This window comes from Mus musculus, chromosome 12, assembly GCF_000001635.26.
Source record: "Mus musculus strain C57BL/6J chromosome 12, GRCm38.p6 C57BL/6J".
Taxonomy (NCBI): Eukaryota; Metazoa; Chordata; class Mammalia; order Rodentia; family Muridae; genus Mus; species Mus musculus.
The window spans coordinates 108,872,035-108,896,653 of record NC_000078.6 but is presented as its reverse complement, the minus strand read 5'-3'; the positions used below and the strand labels follow the sequence as shown (position 1 = coordinate 108,896,653).

The following is a 24,619-nucleotide window of genomic DNA, read 5'->3' as shown; positions in this document are numbered from 1 at the left end:
TGGATTTCTGAATTCGAGGCAGCCTGATCTGCAGAGTGAGTTCAAGGACAGCCAGGGTCACACAGAGAAACCCTGTCTCTAAAAACAAACAAACAAAAAAAAAGAAAAAATCCGTGTCCAGAGAAACAGAGCAACTGCAGAGTACTGCCCGGGCACGTACAAAGCCCAGGTTGGGTCCTAAGTCACCAGTCAACCCAACTGTGGCAAGAGCAATTCTAAACATGGCATCCAAATCTGTTTGTTTCACCCCAAATGCATAGGTTCACAGGGTACTAAATTTCCATTCAAAAGTTTTTCCTGGAATTCTGAGCATTCACAAATTTCTATCAGCTAGTTCTCAGTAAGAATTGCTTTGGTCTAAAACTCAGTATTAATTCTGTGAGTACAGACAGAAAGAAAATAAGGATGCTGAGCATATCTCAGCCAGCAGAGGGTGGAGTGGGACAAAGTGCAAGCCTGGGCCATGGACCAGCTAGCCCGCTTCTTTTTTTATGCTTGTGTGTTTGCTGTGTAAGTGTATGCATGCCTATGCGAATGTGCAAACCTGTTCTCCTAAATACAAGGAGGCCAGAAGATGGAGTCCTGTGCTGTTTCACTTTCTATCTATTCGAGACATAGTCTGTCTGTGACCTCTTACAGGTTGAGTTACAAGCAAGTGTGAAATGGCTTGTTACATGGGTGCTGGGATCCAAACTTTGGTCTTCATGATTTCAAAACAAGTGTCTTTAACAGATGAACCTCCCTAGCCCATTACAAGTACTCACTATGTAAGCCAGGCTGGTCTTAGTCCAGTCTTCCTGCCTCAGCCTTCAGAGTGCTGGCATTACAAGTATATATCACCATGTCAGATCACACACTGGGCTCCAAAATTCCACTCAAAGCCTTCCACATCTGTCCCCTAATGGCATTATTTGCCCTAAGAATCCCACTGCCATACAAGTCTGCTCATCATCCAATGCCTGTAGCTATCATTCCTACCAGCAGCTGAATCCAGGCAGGTAACAATGTCCACATTTAGAAACATCTTCGAAAAAGGACTTCTAAAACCAGCTTTCCACTCTCCAACCAAACTAAGATCCCACTAGAGACTAACCACACAGAGATAGACCCATGCTCTGCAAATAATTTGATCTCTACATATTCAGCAGGGAGTTGAGGCCAATCTCCTGGTTCCTCAAATGAAACCCATCTGATTCCCACCACCATACTATATAGAGCTCGGTCACAGCCTGGGTTTTAAGCTACACGGTTATCTGCAGGGTAGACTCACAAAAGAGGCCTATAGCAGATCTGAGGACAGTGTGGCTCATCAGCTCCACAGGGGATAGAAAATGAACGACAGCAAGGGACTGGACACCAGATGCACCACACATAGATTTCATTCTCTCACTCAACATCTGCCACAGTAGGCAAAACAGTAAATGATGTCCTTCATTCATCACACTCCCAAGCCATAGAAAGACAAAAACATCCCTGACTCGTGAGCCAGACGATGTCGTGGACTTGTGAACTCAAAAGGAAAAGGATACAGGGTAGCTGGGCCCAAGACTGCATCTTTTTCTGGAGCTGAGACAGGTCTCAGAGAGACTACACCAGTGTGACGCTCTGAAGAGGTTGAGGGAACTAAGGTGTTCACAATACTGTGACTAAAACAGAACCAATACCAATGAAGAGGAGTCAAGGGTGAGTCAAGAAAACATATATGAAGGGAGACGGCTGAGAGAGATGCACACCGTTTAGGAGATGATGGTAGCCATCTTGTACCCAAGTCCAAAAAATGCCATGAGAAAGGGGGGGGGGGGGAGGTGAAACCAAGAGGAAGAGGCTAAATGGGGGAAAAAGAGGACTGAGGACTGAAGTCGAATACTGAAAAGCTAAAGGGAGCACGGATACATGGGGCAGGGTGTCCTGTGTGCTTAGCTCACTGTCCAAGAAGCCTCAATCTGGATGAATTTGCAGACAGCAAGGTGATGGGGCAGGGAACTGGGAAAGTTAAAGACAGAATTTTCCCGTTCAACACACGGGTCCTAGTTTCCTACTCTGTGTTAGGCACTATGATAGATCTGATGTGGGTAGAAATTCACACGGATCTTGCCCCAGAGGCCATGGATACAGGATGGGAAACAAAAAACAGACACGGGTTTTGAAGGATGAGTAAGTTAGCCAAGCTGTCAACACTAATGGGTAAAGAGTTCAGAGCACAGCACTCTAGGAATGAACGGGAAGAACAGGAAGGCAAGCGGCGAGCTGAGCCCGGCGCTAAGAAGCGAGAAGCATGCGGCCGCCACATCCCGGCCCCCTCCCTCCCGGGCCCGCCGCTCACCACACACACACACACACGGAAGCTCTTGGTCCACCCCTACAACGGTCCGGCCAGCACTCGGGCCGCCCAGTCGCGTTCCACCACGACGCCAGCAATTTCAGCCAATCGGAGATGGTCTCTGCCCTCCTCTGCCTGGACAGCCAATAGCGGCATGCCGAGACCGGAAGTTATTCCAGCCGGCTGGTGTTTCCACGGACGCCCAAGAGGTACCGGTGGCTGAACTTGGGGGTGCTGACTGGTGGGGCCGAAGTGGGGGCCGCCGGTAAGTGAGGAGGGGGTGGTCACTGCGCCGGGAGCGAGGGAGGGATGCCGAGGTGGCGCCGGGGCCTTCGGTTGACGCCCCGGCGCCGCGCCCCGAGGATCCAGCTCGGAACCGGGCTGTCTGTTCTCTGGGCACCTGTACCACGAGGGACCGGGAGGCTGCGGCGGCGCCGCCCACCCAGCCTGTCATCGTTTCCCACCGCCTGGGCTTTGCCCTGTAGGATCTCTTTGCCCTGTACGAAGTGTTTGTAAAGCCCCTGGTGCCCGTTTCACAGATGAGGAATCCTAAAGAGAAGCAGAGAAGGAACGCTACTTGCCCACGGTTTTATGATAGCACACCAAGCTCTATGTCCAACATTAAAAGCCTATCTTTCCGCTGCAGTGCACAACTTCAGAGCAAGGCTGCTTCGGGAAGGCAGTGATGTACAAAGCGATATGCCCGTCCTATTTGTCGCTACACTACACACAATTGCAATGATGCTGTGGGGGCGGGAAAGGAAGAGGGTGGGGAGGTCATATGGCGGTCAACCTGAAGAAAGGGACAGCTGATGCAATGCAATGACAAGTAGCTCCGGGCTCTTGAGAGTTTGGTTGGCCTCAGCCGCCTCCTCCCACGGCCCAAGTAGCTAGCCAGTGGCTGGACTTGCTCTTGAAGAAAGCTGGGCAAATGGCTCAAATGCTTTTGGGAACCTGAGTGATTTCTAGGAAACCCCTCAGTAAGTGAAACTGAAAGGGTGTGGCAAAGCAGATAAGAAAAACAATAGTCTCTTCTAAAAAAAAAAGAAAAAAAAAAAGAAACAAACAAAGAAACTGAAAGGGGAAGAGGAGAGTATTAAAGACCTCCACCCTGGCTGGGCAGTCTCATATGTTCAGCTGTCCAGCTTGAGCACCCTTGGACTACACAGCCAGGGTACGTATTGCCTTCTCTGCTAGGCTAGCAGCGTGTTTTCTGTTGTTGCAGTGGTTTGGTTTGGGTCACCTACCTCATATGAGAGCATTGAAGACTTGAGGAGGGTGTGTGTCTGGATTGGGATGTTGTGCATGTATTTCATCTAGTTGACTCAGGTTCAGGTGATGCCCTGGTTTTGAGTAGATGTGGTGGGTGCCCAGTGACCTGTTTGCATTCAGAGCTTGCCCTTCAGCATCTTCAAAGCTCCGGTTGATCTGGCCTCCTTAAGTGGTCAGTGTCTGAATACGTTGACATTCTTATTGTGACAACAGAGTCTGTAATGTCTGTCTTTGTAAATTAGTGTCTTTCTCTTTTAAGGTAGTATTCATAGGGCTCGGCTTGTAGTTCAACTGTTAAAAGGCTAACTTGGCATGTTCCAGGCTCTGGGTTCAATCTCCAATGCCTTTAGTTGGGAAAATAACCTTTCATTAACTAGACCACCATCATCTATCCCCAAGTTTTGTCTTCTGCGATCATGTCAATCTGCAACTATTGTTATCTACTCTTTGAGACTACAGTTCCAAGGTATCTAGAAAGTTTCCTAGGCCACCTTCTTTCCAAGCTGCCCCTAAAATCGTGTTGCTTTCTTCCCTCAGGCTGCAGAGACTGTGTGTCTTCCCTGTGATGGTTTCCTTATGGTCTAAATCCTTCTCTTTCCTATATGCTCACAGATAATGGGCCCCCTTTCTTTACAAGACTACTGTGTCATCTAGAACAGTGCTATTTTTCCAAATGAGCCATAGATTAAAAGGCCTGCAAAGGAGAGTTACGGGTGGAGGAGCCTTTGTAGGCTTCTCGTCAGAGGCCTGCTGTGAGTGCTCTGGAATAGGCGGTTTGACTTCTTACAATCCCAGTGCTTTTGTTACAGGGGATAATAGATAACTTCCTGGTTATAACCTCTTTCTTTCTTCCATATTGTATTAGTAGTGGGTTAGATAGCATTTCCTTAATAAAGAGACAACCTCCCATCTAGAGCTGATATGGTAAGTCCTCAAGACAGTGATCTTTAACCTTTTGGCATCTTGGATTCCTTCATAAAGATGGTAAACCTGAGCGATTCTTATATCCATTCATCGAGTGAATATGCAAATATTGATATACTTTAAGAGGTTCAAGAATTCCTAGCTAAGCACCTCTGAAGTTAAGCTGAATTCTAAAGGTTAGCAAACAAAAATAGAGGATGGGAGAGCTCTTCATACAATCCAGAGGTAAGTGTGTAACTGCGTGAAGGCAGGAAGATGGTAGCTCTGTTTTCTTTGCCTCAACCATTCCTAGAATATTCATTCAAGAAATTGCCTCTCATTCTCTTGGTCTCCCTCACTCTCTTCCTAATGCACTCACATACACACACACACACACACACACACACACACACACACACACACACACGAGATTTAAATGGTGACCATGCATGAGCAACCAGGAAAACAGATTTCGAGTGTTGTTTCCTCTGTCTGATTAGTTTATATGCCTCTTCCAAGTCAGAGTTCTAATACTGAAGAGATAGGTGCTCCCCTACAACGTGGGTCCTGAATGCAGATCCGGTTCCCTAGCTGATTACAGCAGCTGCCATCCCTGTTGCAATAGAAAGAGAGTAGCTGTCCCAGGCTCACTCACTCATTCTCCCCGGCACTTTTTCTAGGAGTTGAGTGCAATTCTGACCACAGCTGATTACAGTCTTTGCAGAGCCCCACATTTGTGGAGAAGTGGGGTAAACAAAGGCAAGTACAGAGGTAACCAGAACAGGGCAGATGTTACAGTGGGCAAAGAAACTAAAGGTCTGAGACCTAGAGGAGACCCAAGGCAGTCTTCCTGGCTCTCCCCAGATCTTAGAAGGTATGACTCAGTGCCAGAGCATTAAACCAGAGATAACCTTAGATCCGACTGACTCAGTTATCAACTAGAACAAACACTGGTATTTTTTATATTTGCTGGGTTTGGAGGAGGTTTGTTTTATTTTTTTTTTTCTTTTTTGAGAGGGTGGGGATGTCACAACAAGCTCTTACTATATAATTCTGGGCTACTTTCTGTAGCCCAGGCTAGCCTAAAATTTACCAGTCCCCCTATTCAGCAGATTTGGAGTCGTGCACCAACCACCACGTCCAGCTAAAACCTGCACTTACAAAGAAGATAAGAGAACAGCCTAGAGGAGGAGGCACTTACTGATTCAGGAGAGTCACTCATAGTAAATAGCAGAAATATATGCTGGTTTTCACGAATTACAATTCTATCAACTCTACAGCAGAGGAAGTGCTACAACAAAGTACGACATGTTCCAGAGTCCCAGGCCTGCGGTTGGTAATGGCTGTGAAAAGCTGAGGTTGACTCTCAGAGATAGCAGAGCCCAGACAAAGCGGGGTGGGAGGGAAGCATTCCTGGACAGGAGGAAGGAGAGCAGGACTCTGAGAGCCATGATTGAGGCTCTGACACTAGAGACTCTGACACTAGAGTCTGACACTGAGACTCTGACACTAGAGTCTGACTTCTCTGGATTGAACCTCAGGCAACTTTTTGTGGCTTCCCTGGGCTAACAGGATGTACAGTTGCAGCTTGCTCTTCTGAGACACTGGGGAAATCGCTTAACCCTTTGTGTTTAGAAGTCATCTTTATTACACTCATTTCTCTCATCTGATCCAAGCAAATATGTCCATAGAAAAGAAGGAACTAGGAGTCTCCTTACTCCCTGGCTTCAACATTGTTCCCGCTGCTAGGCCATAAGGCCTTGTTCTTCAAGTCAGTCCCTCACCAAACTTCCCTTTCTGGGAATCAGGTGAGATGATTCTCAGTGGCTGCTATCCCGTCCTAGTTTGGGTATTGTGAGTTCATTGACTTGTATGAAAATGGTGGTGTTGAACAAATTTAACCAATGGATAAATACAAATAAATGGCATCTCCACTGTGCATCTGACTGAGAGGTAGGTAGGTGGGGGACAGTGGCTGAGACCGCCTGAGCTTTTATCCTCTAGTTGAAACCTTCCATCCTGCAGGGAAACTTGTATAACACAGGATGTTGTCAGGAAGGTGACACAGCAATATGTTCTGTGAGGGGAGTAAAGGTCCTGTCTTGCAAGGGGGAGCTCCTTAAACTCAGAAAGTAAACAACTTACTAGCTTCAGGAAATCCCTGAAACTAACCAGATTCCCTAGGTCCCTTCCTCTCTGCAAGCATACATGAGCAGTAGGAACTGCTGAGAGAGACTCTCAGAGGAACCCAGCTTCCCAGAAGCAGCTCAGACTACCCTAGCTGCCTTCGGGCTGTGCAGTGCCCTCCAGGTAGCTTTCATGAGCCATCACCCATGTTGGAGTGGGCCTTGATGATACATCTGCTTTTGAGTCATCTACCCAGGAAAACTCATTGGTTCAAAGTAGGGTAGGGGGCCAGAGGGGCACAGCACGCACTGGCTCACTACTTTGGACTTCAGTGGTATGCTTAATCGGGTCTGTTCTCAGAAGTGAGGAGACATTTGTTCATGTATCCTCAAGAATACTGTCATACACCTTCCTCTGCAGTCATACACTTCCATATCCATGAGCCAGGGAGGACAGATGTGTCACAAGGTTCTGATGAGGCTCAGATGACTTGATGCATAAAGGAACTTAGATGAAGGTACCAGGTCAGGGTGCTCGGTCACTGGGCTGGCACAGGCTACAGCTCCTCCTCTATGTAAGGCAGGTAAAGCTGAGTTAGGTGTATCCCTAGAGCCCTCCCTTCCTCCCTCCCTAACCCGGGAGTAACAAGACTGGAAGTGCACTTGGATCTTGCTTACAGGTTGTAGTATGTTCCTGGGTCCAGTTTTTTTTTTTTTTTTTTTCTCATTTGTTTCTATAACAGCCCATGAGGTAAGTTAAGAAAAAGTTCCAAGAGTTAACATTTTATGGATAGAGTGACTGGCTCAACAGGACTCCAGATGGCCCAGTCCCCACCCTTTCCGGTGTCAATAGAGATAGTGACTGCTAGAAGGTGCAGACACACCTTCCCAGTTTCAGTAAGGCAGCATATGAGATGGCAAAGCTCATGATCCATACTGGTCTAGAACTCAGAACGGAGAGGGCTTTGCCCACCTGGACCTTGCTGTAACATTTGGCCAGCTAGAGGCCATGTGGCATTACTGTCTTCTTTATGGCTGCAAAGGCCTGAGAGTTTGTTCCCAAGGCAGTAAAACTAAGGAACAAATAAGACTTGGCAAAGTGTCTTTTGGTCTGCTAAATGTAGCCTTACAAAAGTGTGTTTCTATTCCAAGCAAACATGAGTTCCTCTCTTCTGGGCACTAGATGGGAACAAACATCACCTCGTGCCAACTTACTGTTTACAAGAAGGCCCTCCTGTGCTGGCCTCCTTCAAGGTAGTACTTCCCACTAATGCCTTTAGTTCTCGTTGTCAGCATTGATGCTGCTTTTTGCTGACCCCCAGATTTCTCCTTATCTCTTTCCATTAATGTTGTTGCCCCGTTCTGTGTTACAGCTCAGTTACCACGTTTTTCTGAAAGAAAGGTTGCGTCCTGTAAAGGAAGCACGGCTGCAGCAACCGCTCATGACTCCACCCTCATCTCCCATTTCATTTTTTTCTCCACAGAGTCCTGTCTCAACTGCTGAACACACTACTCACAAGCCAGCTGCAGGCCTCGGTCCTAGAAGATGGCAGACATGCCCAGTGGCGAGTCCTGCACCTCTCCACTGGAGCTGTTCAACAGCATAGCTACTCAAGGGGAGCTCGTGAGGTCCCTCAAAGCTGGAAATGCACCAAAAGTAGGTGATTTGTCGGGCTCTCCGAAACATGCACCTCAGCCACCACGCCTGTGCAGCTGTCTGGGTATAGTCTGCTAAGTTCTTGTCCTTCTTATGTGCTTCTGAGGCCTTTGTATGTAGGGAACTGGTCCCCAGATCCTCAAAGGTGCCAGAGTCCATGGATACCCAAGTCCCTCACATGAAGTAGTATAGTATTCACGAGTGATCTGCTCTACACTTGAGGCCATCTTAGTATCGTGTGTATTCTGTGTAATTAGTTGTGATGCCCCATGTCTTTTGGTTGGTTGGTTGGTTGGTTGGTTGGATTGGGGGTTTTTTTGTTGTTGTTGTTTTTGTCTTTTGGTTGGTTGGGTTTGGGTTTGTCTTGTTTTTGTTGCTATATTGTACCTGTAGAGAATATAGTAGTCACCTTTTTGTCTGTTGCTGTGACATAATGCAGGACAAAAGCACCTTAAGGAAGAGAGTGTGTTTGGCTCACAGTTTAAGGTTAGTCCTTCATAACAGGGAGAGCGCAGAGGCAGGACTGTGAGCCAGCTGGTCACATGGGATCACTGTCAGGAGATGGAGATGAGTGTCTGTGCCTAGGCCCTTTCTCCATGGAATGAAGCCACCTGCATTTAGGGTAAGCTTCCCACCTGAATTGCCCTGTGTAGGAACCGCCTTGTAAGCATGTGCAGAGGTTTATTTCCTGGGCACTTCAGTGACAGTGAGAAAAGTGACAAGATGGGATGTGTACGTCCTCAGCGCAGATGAAGAACCTCTTTGTGTTTAGTAGTTCCTGTCCTATGTTCGTTCTGTAACCCAAGAATACAGAGCCCACAGCTAAGACCCCGAGCACCCGGCATCTTCCAGCCTCTTCTCCCCAGCTCTGAGCATGCACAGACATTGTCAGTCCCTACCATTGATCCTCTTAAGGTTACACTTGGACATGTCTACTATTTCCCTCCTTTCTTAATTTCAAGTTGGGGCTTTGGCCCAGGCTGTACGGATTCCTGCTTTCACACACACTTCCCCTCCTCCAACTGCCGGGATATGTCGCAGTTCTAGTCAGGTCATTATCAGTACAGGCATTGTTACACTATGTAAACACATAGACAGCTGAACCATCAACTAAAGCATGAGCCCTTTTCCTTTCCTTCCCACCTTCTGTTTTCTCTAGGGTTAATGTTTGCCTTAATTTCTGTTTGCCTGGCCTTTTCTTCATAATGCCAACAGGCAGCACATAACACAGTCACAGATAGCAGGATCCGATAGGTTGTGAACACAGTCAACATTGTGTTTATGGTTAAGTCACTTTTGTATAGTGTGAGCTTTTGTTTGCTACTGGGTGGGAGTTGTTTGTTTGTTTGTTTATGATAGGATGTGGTATGTGCTAAGGAAGCATTCTGCCACTGTCTTGGCAACTTTGCTCCTTTCTGTCCAGATAGCTGACCCAAAACACCAGCTTCAGAGAGGAAGAGTTCCTCTTATCTCACAGTATGAGGGTCCAGACCCTCATGGTGTCGGACGAGTCTGTCTGACACCCCAACACGTGGGATGCCACTACCCGCATCATCCCTCACCTGATGAACCACTGTGGAAACATCTTGACAGACACACCGATATCACCTGGGTGATTCCAAATCCAATCAAGGCGACAATAAGAGTTAGCTAGCACAGCCTCAAGGCTAGGTATCCAGGCCTGGTGTGTGTATTCAGTATACTTTTATCATTAAGCTTGTATGCCCACTTACTAAATTATAGCAAGATTTGTGCCATATTACCTTGGCAGAAGCCCCCTATATCCCATGTTTATCCAGTCTCTTGACTGTATCAAAGCTCACATTAGTCAAGTAGTAGGCCTGTGCCATCTACTTTAGTGCACTGATGGTGTCGATGCTTAACGACACATTTCTCAGACTCTATCCCCACCATTAAGCAGTGTGGGGCTATCATGGCTCCTCCCTGGATGTTGAATCTCAACACTCGGCAGCTACTATATAAAGGTAACATCTTAGGCAGTCTTACAGGACCTCTGCCAATAACCTTCCCTAAGGTTGGATTGATAGTCAAGCTGGGTGTGGAGTTCTGAGATGGAAGCAACTTTCCCTTCGAATTCTGTTGTTTCATTTGTCTGTCACAGAATCTCTGTGTAGTCCAGCCTGGCCTCAACCTGCTATAGGCAAGACTACCCATGAACTTCTCATCTTCCTGCCTCTGCTTCCTGGTTGCTTATACTAGAGTGATGGGAAACCACACCCAACATCCCTTGGAATGCATTCCTGTGGCCTGTTTGTCAGCACATTTTGTTGTCCTCCCTAGGGACATTGGAGTCATTTCTGTTCTAGTGCCCTGACATTCCAGGGATAGGACCAATACTCCTTGCAAACCTTAATTCTCAGAAATCATATTATTCATTTGATCTACTTGGTACTCTGTCTTTTCTGTTTTTAGGTCAGAAACCCCTCCTCTGGCTTTCTTCTCTCTTGCTCTACTCCCCATTTCTTTCTGTTCTCTGCGGCTGTGTCCTCACCCTAGCCTCCTGCTGTCCTCCATTTCTCCTGTCATAAACTCCCAAGTATCCCTTTGGGCATGCTCCGTAGTGCACCGAGCTGGTGATGCCAGTGCCCCTGGTGCTCTCCGCCCTTTGTGCCCCGGAGTCCCAGGTGAGTTTCCTCTTCCCTTCCTCTCACAGGCATCGCAGATGTGCCATAGCTTGCCATCTGCTCACGGCCTTGGAGACAGCTGCCAGCTGGCCTCATGGTGAGGAGACCGTAGCTCTGTGCGGCCCCTTTCCTAGATAGCTGTGGGACTTGTTTTGGTTGAGGAGGAGTCTTTGTGTTCGGAGTATTAACTTCATTTCTTGGAAATCGTATTCTCTGTGATCGGCTATTTAGGGAGTATGAGGTATAAGGCTGGTCTTGGTATACTTCCCACTGTTATGTATAGTAGTCTCTGATCTACATACCACTGTCTTTTTCCCATGGAAACTTCTGGATGGAATGAGCTGAACTGTTTCCTGAACAGATCTAGCCAGCTTTCCTGTTATTGCCCGTATGTTATTACTTCATCATCGATGCTGGGGTCTCTGGTAGTCCGTGGTGTGAAGTGGACTCACTGCCCTCCTAACCAGCCCTTCCCAGATTATCTTTTTCTCTCATGCTGGGTCCTGTCACTGCCACCTGCTCCTGTTTTCTTGGTCCTCTGTCTTTTAAGGAGCTCGCTAATGGTGAGTTTTAGGAGCTGGTCAGTGTGCAGCTCTAATGGCAGCAAAGGCACTTCATGCCCTTCGCTGCCTCCACTCTTAGGTCTCCATCCCTCCTCCTCTGCTGCTTCCCATCCAGCTGTCTTCTCAGGAGTCTGTTTATGTTACCAGACGATGCCGTCCACCTCACATTCAGCCCCGTAGCTTTCCTTGGTCATTAGTCTGAGCAGACTATTATATTTTAAAGGAAATAAGTGGTATAGAGAGAAAGTCATGTCTGAACACCTGATTATCCAGAACTCACCATGTGGGCACAGTGGATTGGACTAAATGGTTTTCAGGTAAAAACCTAAGATAAATAAAATGCTCAAGAATGGGTAATTTCTCCTGTAATCCTACTTGGTAGGCTAAACAGTGGCATTTCTATCAGTTTAACATTAAATTTGAATAACACTGTAATGTTATCCTCATTCTGAGACAGGATCTCACTGTAGCCCTGACTGGTCTAGAACACACAGAGATTCACCTGCCTCTCTCCCGACACCACTAGGACACTGGCTTTTAAGTTGAGTCTCTATGTCCTGGCCCACACTACTCTGAAATAGGAAGCAAGTTAGCAGGTCTGTTCATTGCTTTTTTCCAGGCTACAGACATTCCCTGAGCAGTGACAAGATTAAATGTTTCCTCTTTCCAAAATCGGATCAGATAGAGTGCAAATTGTCAATAGTCAGTGATTAAAAGATACCACTTGCTGTGTACTTGAGAGCAAGGCAAGTCTGCTCACAGATAGTTCCGCAGATGAAACTTGTTAGACATGTATTTTCTTTCCGGTGCTGAGCCTAGGACTGCTGAGACAACAGAGCAGCTGTCCAGTGAAGGCTTCTTCTCTTGTGTGAGCTATAGACATGGAGTTATTGATTGCAAGAGGTAAAGTCATTTTGATAACAAATTCAAGATAATTTTATTTTTGAAGCACAGTTCACTACAGAATCTTAGCTCCCTTTTGCTGCAGTACTGTTCTAGTGAACAACTCTCTAAGTGAGCTTGGAGTCATGGTAGTTCTTCCCCAGGAAGCTCAGTTTATAGTGCATAGTGCTGTAAGCATAAGCCTCATAAGTATGTGTGTTTCCCTAGGCAAGCAAATACACTGTGTAGTCTTAGTAGTGTAAGCCAGCTGTGGCAATTACCAGTTTAGAGTTTGAGGCCACAGCATGATTTGATGGCCTTACTTAGGCCTGTTCTTTGAAGCTTCTGGGGTGACCACTGTGAGCCCCTAGAAAAGAGGGGTCTTCGGTAAGTTTCCAGAGTGCCCAGGATATAGCTTACAATTGCTGTTGCTGCTCTTTCCTTTTCTCTCTTTATTTCTTTTTTAAAAGATAACGTCTTGTGTACCCAGACTGTCCTCCAGCTTTCTGTATAGCCAGGAATGACCCAGAACCCCTGATCCTCCTGCCTACACCTCCCAGGTGCTGGGGTTGCAGGACTCACAGGCATGGAGACACTAGAAATAGCCTGGTAACTAGCTAGAAAGATGGCTCAGCAGTTAGGAGCCTTGGCTTCTCTTACAGGGAACTAACTGGGTTTGGTTCTCAGTACCCCGTGGCAACTCATGAAGATAACTCCAAAGTTAGGAGACCCGGTGCCCTCTTTTGGCCTCCACAGGCACATATGGCACATACATACATGCATACATACATACATACATACATACATACATACATACTGGCAAATACTCATACACATCAAATAAAAATAAATCTTAAGAAGAGCTAGCTTGATGAGACTCCGTGTTGTCCCTGTCTCTGAGCATCCCTCGGGGCACACTTTCCCTTGCCTTCACCTGCTTTCATAACGCGTTTTTGAGTTGCCATCACGACACCTCTGGCCTCTTTGGTTGTGTCTGTAAGTTTTCATCCTCACCTGTGCAGGACATAATGTGGTGCAGTATGCACCCTGAGCTCCATTAAAGGAGCTGTCACACATGCGCCTTGTCATGAACAATAGTGTGTTCCAGGTCACAGCTACTGCCCCATATGGTTCTGGTCATGATCTGTATATAGCTCTAGAGTATCAAACAAATGTAAAATATACCGGAGCCCAGTTTTCTGCCTGTTCAGGACGACTCCCTGGCTCTTAAACTCCTCAGCAAGCACTTGTCAAGGTTGTAGAACTGCACAAGGTGACGGACGTGTGTGAGAGTCCTTGCACAGCGCCTGCCGCCTGGCTGGTTTTCTGCAGACCTTGGCCTTGTCAGCGTTTGAACTTCACCTTGTTTCCCCTTAGGATGAGATTGATTCTGCAGTAAAGATGTTGTTATCATTAAAAATGAGCTATAAGGCCGCCATGGGGGAGGAGTACAAGGCTGGCTGCCCTCCTGGGAACCCAACAGCTGGGAGAAATTGTGACTCTGATGCCACAAAAGCCAGCGAGGATTTTGTGGATCCATGGACGGTGCGGACAAGCAGTGCAAAAGGCATCGACTATGACAAGCTCATTGGTGAGTCGTCACCTGCCTCCCTCACAGCCCCTCAGCGTCTAGAGTGGCTGCTCTGTCCTCATTGGCATTTCTAACTCCGTGTGCTTTTGCAAACGTCTGTGCATTTCTGATTGGCACAGTTATTGTGTGTGTTTTTAGGACAGGATGACTGTGTATATGTGAACCCTGGATAATGACAGAGTCAGGATATGTAACATGTTCATCACCACCAACAGGTTTATTTCTTGGTGATATTATTTAAGCTCTCTCTGGCAGCTGTTGTGAAACACATAATACATTTTTGTTGATGGCATCCACCACACTGTTGGTGGCCCATCGGAATTCACCAATCTCTCTGTGACAGCCTTTCCCCAGTCTCTCCCAGCCATGTACTCTCCCTTTAGATTCCACATAGGATGAGATCCTATAGTATTTGATCTTCTGTGACTGCTGATCTGGCTTGCCCTTGGGGGTTAGCTCTGTTGTTCTAGATAACAGGATTCTACTTCCTTTCATAGTTGTACTGTAGTGTGTGTGTGTGTGTGTGTGTCTGTATATACATCACATTTTCTTTGTTCAGAGACACATAGGTAGATCCATCTTGTGAATAGTACTGCCATCAATAGAAATTTAGATATTTCTTTAAACATACTAATTTCAGTATCTTTGGATATTTATGGTATTTTTAAATTTGAGTTATTTCTAAGTAAAAGGGTTCAATATCAATAAACAAATAGATCCTGGGTTGTATGTTAGAGACTCAAAGGATTATTTTTAAATTAGATATCAATAAACCAAACATGGTGGCTCATACCTGTTACCGTGCAATTAGGAGTGGAGGCAAAGGGTCCAAGTTCAGGGTCATCCTGAGCCACAGAGTTCAGTGTCAGCCCAGAACACATCGGTTTGCCCCAAGAGACCAAAGTTTTAAGTGATACAAAATGACATATTTCAAAAATGATGATCTGAAGCAAGCAACCTGGCTGGTTGTCCTAGTTTGGGTAGTTCAGAGCCGGAAATCTCCAGCCCAGTGGGTGGGTTTGCGCCCAGGCTCCTCATCACACGCTGCCTCCACGGCACTTGCTGTGCACTAGATGTCACTGACAGTTGTCCAGGAAGAAACCACTGAGGGGTATATGTCTCCATCACAACTACTTCAGGAACCCTAAAACTGTCACTGAGGGAGAGTCACTGAACCTTAAGTCAGCAGTCTGAGAAATGTGGGAATCATGGCTGTTGTCAGTGTAAGCTACACCCTAAGGAGTATGAGTGATTGTGTGTGTGTGTGTATGTGTGTGTGTGTGTGTGTAGAACTGGCAGCAAGACTGCTTTCTGGGTGTGTCCCATCACAGTCTAGACTCAGGCAAACAGCACTGTAGTATGTGGTCTACGTCTGTTTTGCTGATGGGGGTCTCAGCAAAATATGCTACAAAGGTCCTTTTCCTTTATGTGGGGGTAAGCATTACAGCTCAGAGCCTGAAGACACCAGGGTCGTTGAGACAGGTTACTAAGCCTTTTGCGTCTAAGAAAGTCATCTCTTCTGTTTCCTGATGTTTTTTTGCAGTTCAGTTTGGAAGCAGCAAAATTGACAAAGAGCTGATAAACCGAATAGAGCGAGCCACTGGCCAAAGACCGCACCGCTTCCTGCGCCGGGGCATCTTCTTCTCCCACCGGTCAGGACCCTTCCTCTGCTCTGGGTTCATAAACTGGGGGGTGCTGGGGAGGGAGGCTGCAGTAGTGACTCACTGTGCAATCACCCCATTCCTTCACCCACAAGTCCTCAGCTTTTCTCTGTGAACAGGTGGAGGTCCTTCTTGGCAGGTGAGGTGCAGTTACACCCACACTGTAAAGTTTAAAAGGGCAGGAGAGCTAGGGCGTGTCCAGCCCAACTCCAGTACTTCCCACACAGTGAGCAGTATGCCTCCTGAAGTCCCCAGCACTCTTCCTCCCCCTCAGGAATGACATCAAGAGACATTTACAGCAGAGTCCTTGGGACAGAGTATCCCTGCTTCGGACCATAAAGTCTCTGCAGATTACATCAGGAAGGGCAAGTTCTAGAAGACGTTGAGCCTCTTCCGTCCCACAGATTGCGTTTCCTCAGCCCTGAGGTCAGGTGTTCTGCTCCACTAGTGCTTCACCGAGCACCCAGGGAAGAGTGCCCACCAGGCATCTCACAGCATGTCTGCAGAGGGCTCTGGGCCCCGCTCAGCCCACAATCAGAGTTTTCTTAGTTGAATTTGAATTTTGGGCCAGTGAGATGGGTCAGCAGGTAGAGAAAGGTGCCTACTGCCAAGCCAGACAGCTTGAATGCTGTTCCCAGGACCCATAAAGGGGAAGGAGAGAAGAACAAACTCCCTCAGAGTGCCCATTGGTATACACTGCATTGCGTGGATACACATACAGAGAGACACAAATAAATCATTAAAATGTAATTTAAAAAGTTGTGGCCACGTGTGGTAGGTAGCACATACCATTAATCTCAGCAGTCGGGAGGCAGAGGCAGGGATTTACTGTGAGTTTGAGGCCAGCCTGGTCTACATACTTTCAGGATAGGCAGAGATACACAATGAAACCCTGTCTTTGTGTGTGTGTGTGTGTGTGTGTGTGTGTGTGCAGGGGTGGGGTGATTGAGAGCTTGCTAGGAGGCTCAGCAGGGAAAGGCTCTGCTTCTAACCCTAACAACCTGAGTTCAGTCCCCAGGTCCCACGTGGTGTGAGGAAAGAGCCAATCCCCAAGTGTTCTCTGACCTCCACACAGCAAGAGCGCACACTCAAACACGCAACAAAGAATTAATTAGTTAAATGTGATTAAAAAAAAATTTGTAAAGAAATTGAATTGGTATGTCATAGAATTTGACTTTTTAAACTATGTTCTCCAGTGGTTTAGTATTTACAGAGTATTAACTACTGCAAGTGTCTAATCACAGAGGATTTTATCCCCCAGCAAAGAATCTTCCTTGTCAGCAGTCACCCCCTCTTTCTCCCTCCCAAAGCGGGGTGACGGGGCACAGCTGCGATCCCCACATTAAGGCGGTAGAAGCAGGAGGAGCAGAAGTTCAGGGTCATCTGTGGCTGCATAGACAACTCAGGGCCAGCCTGGGAAACTTGATGACTCTATCTCCAAAGCGCAAATCCAGCAAATTGTGGGTTAAAATGTATCTCCCAACTCCATTCTTTTTCAAGATTGCTTTAGCTCCCTGCGCTTTCAATGTGAATTTTAAAATCAGCCTTTTCTACAAGAAAGGCCTCTGGAATTTTAACAGGAGTTTGTCAATGCAAAAACATAGCTCTCACCCCTCAGAGAATAAGATATTTATTCTGGAGCCAAATATGAGTGACCATCGCCCAGATAGAGATTCATTCCTGAAATACCTTGGTGTTCCAGTGTGATAACAACTTCAGAACAAAAGAAAGCTATGACTGAGGGGAACCTAGGCTGATCTCTGCCGTAAGCCTCAGGTGCTGTCTGATGGCACTCGTGGCTTGGGGCTGGTAACAGCTCTGGTGGTCACTTAGAACATTCCACAAACATCCCCTTATAGTCACAAAGTTGTCCAGTCACACACTGAGGTGGGCAGTGGCTGGCTGTTGAAGACGCTAATATTGCTCATAGTGTTCTGACCTAGCTGTGTGCACCACCCTGCCTGGCCTACTTGCAGAGTCCTGAGCCACAGGCAGAGCTTTCTCCTGGGACTTAGTATGCACGATATCCCAGATCTGTTGGCTAGCTTGATGATGTTATGATTTTAAAATACTGTCTTGGGTTTGGGGGTTTTGGTTTGTTTTATAGAGACATTGTCTTACTGTATAGCCCTAGCTGGCCTAGAACTGTTGTTGTTGTTGCTATGCCAACGCAGAGTCTTAAGTTTTCTGGGATGGCCTGGAGCTCTCAGTCCTACTGGGAGTATAGGCACACCCAAGATTCCCAAACTTGCCCTTGTGGGAGTTTTCTGATTTATTCTTTTTGGTTGTGAAAAGGCCGTGCAGATGTTGTGTGTTTTTCCTAGTTTACTACTGTGCAGTTGTGTGTGATGACGTGTTTGTTTAGCTATTGCATGTAGCTGTCACAGGACAACTTGTGGGAGTTGGTTCTCTCCCTCTACCATGTGGCTCACAGGAACCTAACCTTTTTGCCCACTGAGCTGCTGTCTCATGATGTTGTTGATCTCACGGCCCCTGACATCCTACAGCTCTCGCTGCCCTGCCCCTGTGTTCTTACGTCATAGCTCAGGGGAGGCGTCTGCACGTTCTGGGGTTGACAAAACCCATCACCTAAGGTCATCTATGAAACTGGGGGTGAAACGGTATCTATAAGCTCATCTCTAACAAGGTCCTTTAGGAAGGGTATGCATAAGATGCCCTCCGGCCACATGAAAAGCAACTCAGGGCAAGGCTTTTCTCTGTTCCATGTGCCCATTAAAATTAATTGGGTGAAGCCGGGTATGGTGCCTTCATCCCACCAATCGAGACCCTAAAGGCAGGCAAATGAGACCAGCCTGGTCTACATAACAAGTTTCAGGACATCCAGGGCTACATAGTGAGACCCAGTCTCAAAAATAAAAAACATATTTGGATGAGTTTGAGCCCTGTGTTGTACATGTGTTAGCACCTGGAAGGGAGGCAGGAATGGGATTCCCAGGCTACTCTCAGCTACACAGCAAGAACCTAACTCAGAAAAACAGATAACGAGAAGGTGATGCATGCCTCTATCCTGGCACTTAGAAGGTAAAACACAGGCAAATTAGGGGTCCAAGTTCATCTTCCACTACACAGTGAGTTAAAGGCTAGCTGAGCTAAATGAGACCCTTCCTGTTAAACCACACACACAGAGAGACAGACAGACAGAGAGACAGACAGACTCGGTATACAAAGCACACAGTATACACAAGCCAGAAACCAGCACTTTGCCTTTTCCCCTAGATCATGAAAGAAGATACCACCAGAATGGATTTTGTCTGTTCATTTCTTTTTGAGGCAGGGAATCATAACTGAGGCTGACCTCTAATTCAGTATGTAGCTGAAGCTTTCCCTGAACTCCTGACCCTTCTGCCTGTAACCCAGAGTCCTAAGGCTACAGTCATGCATTACCACTTCTGACTGTACGTCACTGTTATCTAGACTCCTCTATCCAGGCCTCTGGGAAAAGGGATTTATTGTTCATTGTCTGCAACACCTCGGCTCAAAAACAGCTACTCACTCCCAACCTTTAGTTGGTTTCAGACACAGAAACACACACATACACTTAAGTAAAAACAAAGTTTAAAAAAGAAGGAAGGCTGGACATAGTGGTTCATCATACCTTTAATCCCAGCACTCAGGAGGCTGAGGCAAGGGGAATCTCTGAGTTTGAGGCCAGCCTGGTTTACATATCTAGCTCCAGGACAGCCAGAGCTTCATTGTGAGTCCCTCTCAGAAGGAGAGGGAGAGAGAGAAGGAGGAGGAGGAGGAAGAGGAGGAGGAGGAAGAGGAGGAGGAGGAGGAGGAGGAGGAGAAAAAAGAAGGAAGAAGAGGAAGGAAGGAAGGAAGGAAGGAAGGAAGGAAGGAAGGAAGGAAGGAAGGAAGGAAGAGAACACAGATTCCAGGATAGGAAGGTGGCTTAGTAAGTACTTGTCATGAGAGCATGAGGACCTGGGTTCAGTCTCTGGAACCATATAACAAGCCAGGTATGGTGGCCAGTGCTTGGGAGACAGAAAGGCAGATCCCTGAGCCTCACTGGCCAACCAGCCTACCTTACTTGGTGAGCACCAGCTCCCATGAAGAGACCCTGTCTCAAAAGTAGCTCCTAAGAAGCAATACTTGAAGTTATCTTACCCCATCCCTCACATACACACACACCAGTCCTGGATACTACCTCAGATCGCAGCATCTGCAAGCAGAAGCAGGCCTACGAGCCAATGTTGATTTCAGCTAGCAAGGAGGAGCCTCCATGGTACTGACAGTGTTCCCCTGAGGGCTGAAGGGTGACTCTCAAATTATTCTCAGTAAAAGACCCAAGGCCCAAGCTGACCTGGGTGCCAGGTCAGCTCTTCAGCTGGGGACTTCATCCTGAATTGCCTGGACCTACTTTCCTGTCCTCCCCAAGCTAGGTCTTCATGGAACCCTGAGATATCCCTAGGCTTGGTCTCTGCGGTCCCAGGACTGGTTGGTTCTAAAGGGGAGGAGTGTGTAGTACTGACTGAGTCTCCCACACCCAAGGGGAGGAGTGTGTATGGTACTGACTGAGTCTCCCATCCTCAAGAGGAGGAGTGTATGGTACTGACTGAGTCTCCCACGCCCAAGGGTAGGAGTGTGTAGTACTGACTGAGTCTCCCATCCCCAAGAGGAGGAGTGTATGGTACTGACTGAGTCTCCCTCGCCCAAGGGGAGGAGTGTGTAGTACTGACTGAGTCTCCCATGCCCAAGAGGAGGGGTGTATGGTACTGACTGAGTCTCCCATCCCCAAGAGGAGGGGTGTATGGTACTGACTGAGTCTCCCATGCCCAAAGATTGTACAAAGAACAAAGTGTATTTCCGTGCTCACTGGAGGCATCCCAGGAAGTCCCAGTGCCCATCTTTTAAAATGTTTGTTGGGGACAGAATGTCCTGGAGCTCGCTGTGTAGACCAGGCTGTCCTCAGAATTCAGAGATCACCTGCTTCTGCCTCCTGAGCCCTGGGATTAAAGGCATGGGTTGTCACATGTGGCCCAGATTTTATTATTATTCCTATTGTTAGGAAGTTATCATGCCTAACTTGCATGTTTTGGCTTCCAAAAACAGTTCACAGAGCCATCCCAGAGTTAGTTGTATCCTTGTATTTCCCTCCCGTGGAGATGAAGCTGTGGTCATCGTCTGTGGCATTCACCTCCCCACACCTTTCACTGCCAACGGGGCTTCAGTGCTTTGGGACTTTTGCCAGATAATCAGTTGGGTTTTTTTCTCTCTTTTCCTTTAGAGATATGAATCAAATTCTGGATGCCTATGAAAATAAGAAGCCATTCTACCTGTACACAGGCAGGGGCCCCTCCTCCGAAGCAATGCATCTGGGTCATCTCGTCCCGTTTATTTTCACAAAGTAAGATTGCTCATGTGACTTGGCCTAGTGAAGCAGCAGTGACAACATCTTAGAAGCTAGGACTGCAGCTGTTGGCTGAGCTGCCAGGACTAGGACCGTGCTATCTGTGGTCTCTGTTCACTGGGTTTGTGCCTGGGCTCACTCTGGAAGAGCCAGCTACGTTGGGGGATCACACCACCATGTAATCAACTAAACCTACTCCACTCTTCTTCCTGCTCCTTGTCCTTGCCACAGTAGGCCCACTGTAGTCCAAACCTGATGTTTTGGCATTCACATACAAAGTGGCATTCTTCCTGGGGTCTCCGTCCTCAGTGTCCCCGGATTGGCTGCAGGGCATTTCCAGCAGGCAGTCACTCGTGTGTTTTGCAGGTGGCTACAGGATGTGTTCAATGTGCCTTTGGTCATCCAGATGTCTGACGACGAGAAGTACCTGTGGAAGGACTTGACTCTGGAGCAGGCATATAGCTACACCGTAGAAAATGCAAAGGACATCATTGCCTGTGGCTTCGACATCAACAAAACTTTCATCTTCTCTGATCTTGAGTATATGGGGTAAGGTGAACGTTTAGCTGCCTTCTGAGCAAGTGGGTGCAGACCTCATTACCAACCTGAAATGCTTGACATGGGTATGGCCTGGTTTCTCTTCTGTTATGATCTGGAGTCTTGGTTTTATTTAGCAGTAATTTGGGAAGTAGAAAGCTGTGTATGTGTGCATAGAAAGAATTAAGTAATGTCAGAAAGTACTGTTACCTTCTTAACCTATCTACCAAAATCATAAACATGAAGCCGTGTTGTCATGGCTTCACCTCAGCTGTCATAGTGAAGGATTTTGCACTGTAGTGTCCAAGGACAGCGAGTCTGAGAGTTTGATAGCCTTATTGCTTTCATTGTGACTTTTTCCTCAGAGAGGTAGTGGCACCTATCTGCACAGTCGCATTTCTTGCACGGACCATGTTTAAATCCCCACACTTCATTCCTGTGCTTCATTCCCAGTGATTACAAAGTGTGGGGAAATAATCAGAATTGGAAGCAGGTGTGTTGGTGTGCACCTACAGTCAGTCCCATTCCTCAGGGGCCTGAGGAAACAGGGACGGGAGGTCAAGACTATCCAAGGGCTACATAGCAAGACCCAGTGAGAAGAAACAAAGTGGGGAGGGGAGGGGGCTAGTAACCATCCTAAAAATGAGATTAAACCCTTGTGGTACATACCTCTAATTCCCATACACAGGCTACTGATAGCGTTGGCCCCATAGTCAGACCCTGTCTCAAAAATAAAGTATTATAGTGAATAATCTTTAGTTCCACAAACATTTCTTGAGTGCTGAGTGTGAGTCAGTGGTAGATCACTTATCTATTATGTGTGAGGCCCTGGGTGTGTTCTCCCACCATGGTGGGACTTGAGAGGCATCAAGTCCTGAGCACTAGAGGATGTGGGTCTTCACTCGAGGGAGTTGGCTCAGCAGGTTGGATGGGCTTTGAGCTTGCGCCCTCTTGTATAATGAATGTTAGAGCCAATGATTAGGCCAAGGCAGGGTTGAGAAAGCACACAGGGCCCAGGAGGCACAGAGGAGGTGGGGTGTTACTGTTGGCCCAGGCTGCCTTTATAAATACCTAAAGCCAAGCAGCAACTCTGTATCTACTGGAGGCAACAAATGCACTGACCAGCAAACTGATCTTTATTCCAGCTAGGAAAATCATTAAAAAATGTTTAAACGTTTTTGTTATTTTATTATTCTGGTAGCACATGTTAAGTTAATGATAGCACTAGGAAGGGAAAGACAGAAGGATCTCTCTCGGGTTGAGGCTAGCCTAGTCTGAATAATGAGAAACTGTCTCAAAATATATACATATATGAATTATATTTTAACTTAATTATTGAGAAGAATGTGTGTAAGTAGGCAGGTCAGAGGACATCTTATAGGACGGTTCTCTCCTACAATGTAGGTCCTAGGCCTCGAATTCAGACCGGGCTCAGTGGCAGCACTGTAACAGCTGAACCCTTTCATTTGCCTGCCCCCAACACACAGAGATGAATTTTTCAGTTTTTCCTGTCAGACTGTTTTTTGTGGGGTTATTTTTGTTTGTTTGTTTTTAATTATTCCATGTGAACATGGAGACTCTGAAGTCCTGGGAGGAATTTAAGTGGATCTAAGATGAAGGTCTGACCGTGGGTCTTCAGTGGTCTGTGGTAACACAGTCCCCAGACTTGTCCCACATGTGCCAGCCTCCTCTCCTCCCTCAGAATAGCTGAGGAAGTGCTCCACCCTCAGCACGGACACACCTCCCTCACAGGCTCCGCTCTCCCTCATGGGCAGGCTGCTGGCAGGACATAGTGACCATAGCTTTCATTTGTGAGGCTCTCCATGTGTTGCTTAGGCTGGCCTTAAACTCGTGCACACGTGCTGCTGCTGCTGCTGCTGCTGCTGCTGCTCCTCTTCCTCCTCTTCCTCCTCCTCCTCCTCTTCTTCCTCCTCCTCCTCCTCCTCCTCCTCCTCCTCCTGCTCCTCCTCCTCCTCCTGCTCCTGCTCCTCCTCTTCCTCCTGCTCCTCCTCCTCCTTCTCCTCTTCCTCCTCCTCCTCCTGCTCCTCCTCCTCCTCCTGCTCCTCCTGCTCCTCCTCCTCCTCCTGCTCCTCCTGCTCCTCCTCCTCCTCCTCTTCCTCCTCCTCCTCCTGCTCCTGCTCCTCCTGCTCCTCCTGCTCCTCCTCCTCCTCCTCCTGCTCCTCCTGCTCCTCCTCCTCCTGCTCCTGCTCCTCCTCCTCCTCTTGCTCCTCCTGCTCCTCCTCCTCCTCCTCCTGCTCCTCCTCCTGCTCCTCCTCCTCCCTCCTCCTCCTCCTCCTCCTCCTCCTCCTCCTCCGGCCGGCCTCCCAGGGGGCCGAGGCAGTGAGAATGCTGTCTCACACGCAGCTTTGCTCTGTGCAGCAGACTTAACCACTAGAGGCCTCCTGCCCTTGTCCTCTGCACGCCTGCCTTACCTGGTACCCCAGCATGAGACAAGAGCTCACTTTGCTTTTAGCACACAAGCTTGTGGTTTTGACCCCGTGTTCCCTTCAGCAGCACTGCCATCTCCAATTTGATGGACAGTTTACAAGTCTGCCCTCTCTGGACTTAAATGTCTGTAGCTGTCTTAGTCAGGGTTTCTGTTGCTGCGATGAAACACCAGGACCAAAAGCAAGCTGGGGAGGGAAGGGTTATTTGGCTTATATTTCTATGTTGTAGACAGTCATTGAAGGAAGTCACAATAGGAACGCAAACAGGGCAGGAACCTGAAGCAGGAGCTTTTGCAGAGGCCATGAAGGGGTGTTACTCACTGGCTTGTTCCTCATGGCTCACTCAGGCTGCTATCTTATCCCAGGACCACCAGCCCAGGGATGCATTGCACCACCACCTCAATGGACTGGACCCCTTCAGTCACCAATTAAGAAAACGCCTTACCGCTGGATCTTACGGATGCATTTTCTGACTAGAACTTCCCTCCTTTCAGACAACTCTAGTTGGTGTTAGGTTGGCACAAAACTAGCCAGCACAGTGGCCAAATGAGAACAAAAGTCTGTAGCAAGTCTATGAATAAGATTATGCAAGTAATGAGTAAAGAGGAGGGAACAGACCAGAGGCTCTTCCCGGCACATTCTGA

General features: G+C 47.5%; 2 protein-coding genes across 15 annotated transcripts in view; one reads left to right on the top strand and one right to left on the bottom strand.

Annotated features, from left to right (window-relative positions):
* Wdr25 (WD repeat domain 25) overlaps positions 1–2,502 on the bottom strand; it is a 134,303-nt gene extending 131,801 nt beyond the window's left edge. For 8 of the 11 annotated variants that reach the window (XR_003950025.1, XM_006515660.4, XM_011244054.3 and 5 more), the window contains exon 1: positions 2,324–2,502. The gene's annotated coding sequence lies outside the window, so the exon portion shown is untranslated. Of the gene's footprint in view, positions 1–764 lie in introns of all 11 variants that reach the window. The other 3 variants (NM_177602.3, XM_011244055.3, XM_006515658.4) reach the window with 3 other exon arrangements.
* Positions 2,479–24,619, top strand: part of Wars (tryptophanyl-tRNA synthetase) — a 34,146-nt gene continuing 12,005 nt past the window's right edge. Inside the window, exons 1-6 of one of the 4 annotated variants that reach the window (XM_006515819.2) lie at positions 2,479–2,585; positions 8,106–8,278; positions 13,746–13,959; positions 15,503–15,611; positions 20,869–20,988; positions 21,358–21,540. In XM_006515819.2, coding sequence (XP_006515882.1) covers positions 8,168–8,278; positions 13,746–13,959; positions 15,503–15,611; positions 20,869–20,988; positions 21,358–21,540 — 737 coding nt within the window. In that variant the 5' untranslated portion in view covers positions 2,479–2,585; positions 8,106–8,167. Of the gene's footprint in view, positions 2,586–3,442; positions 3,495–8,105; positions 8,279–13,745; positions 13,960–15,502; positions 15,612–20,868; positions 20,989–21,357; positions 21,541–24,619 lie in introns of those variants that run through there. The other 3 variants (NM_001164314.1, NM_011710.3, NM_001164488.1) reach the window with 3 other exon arrangements.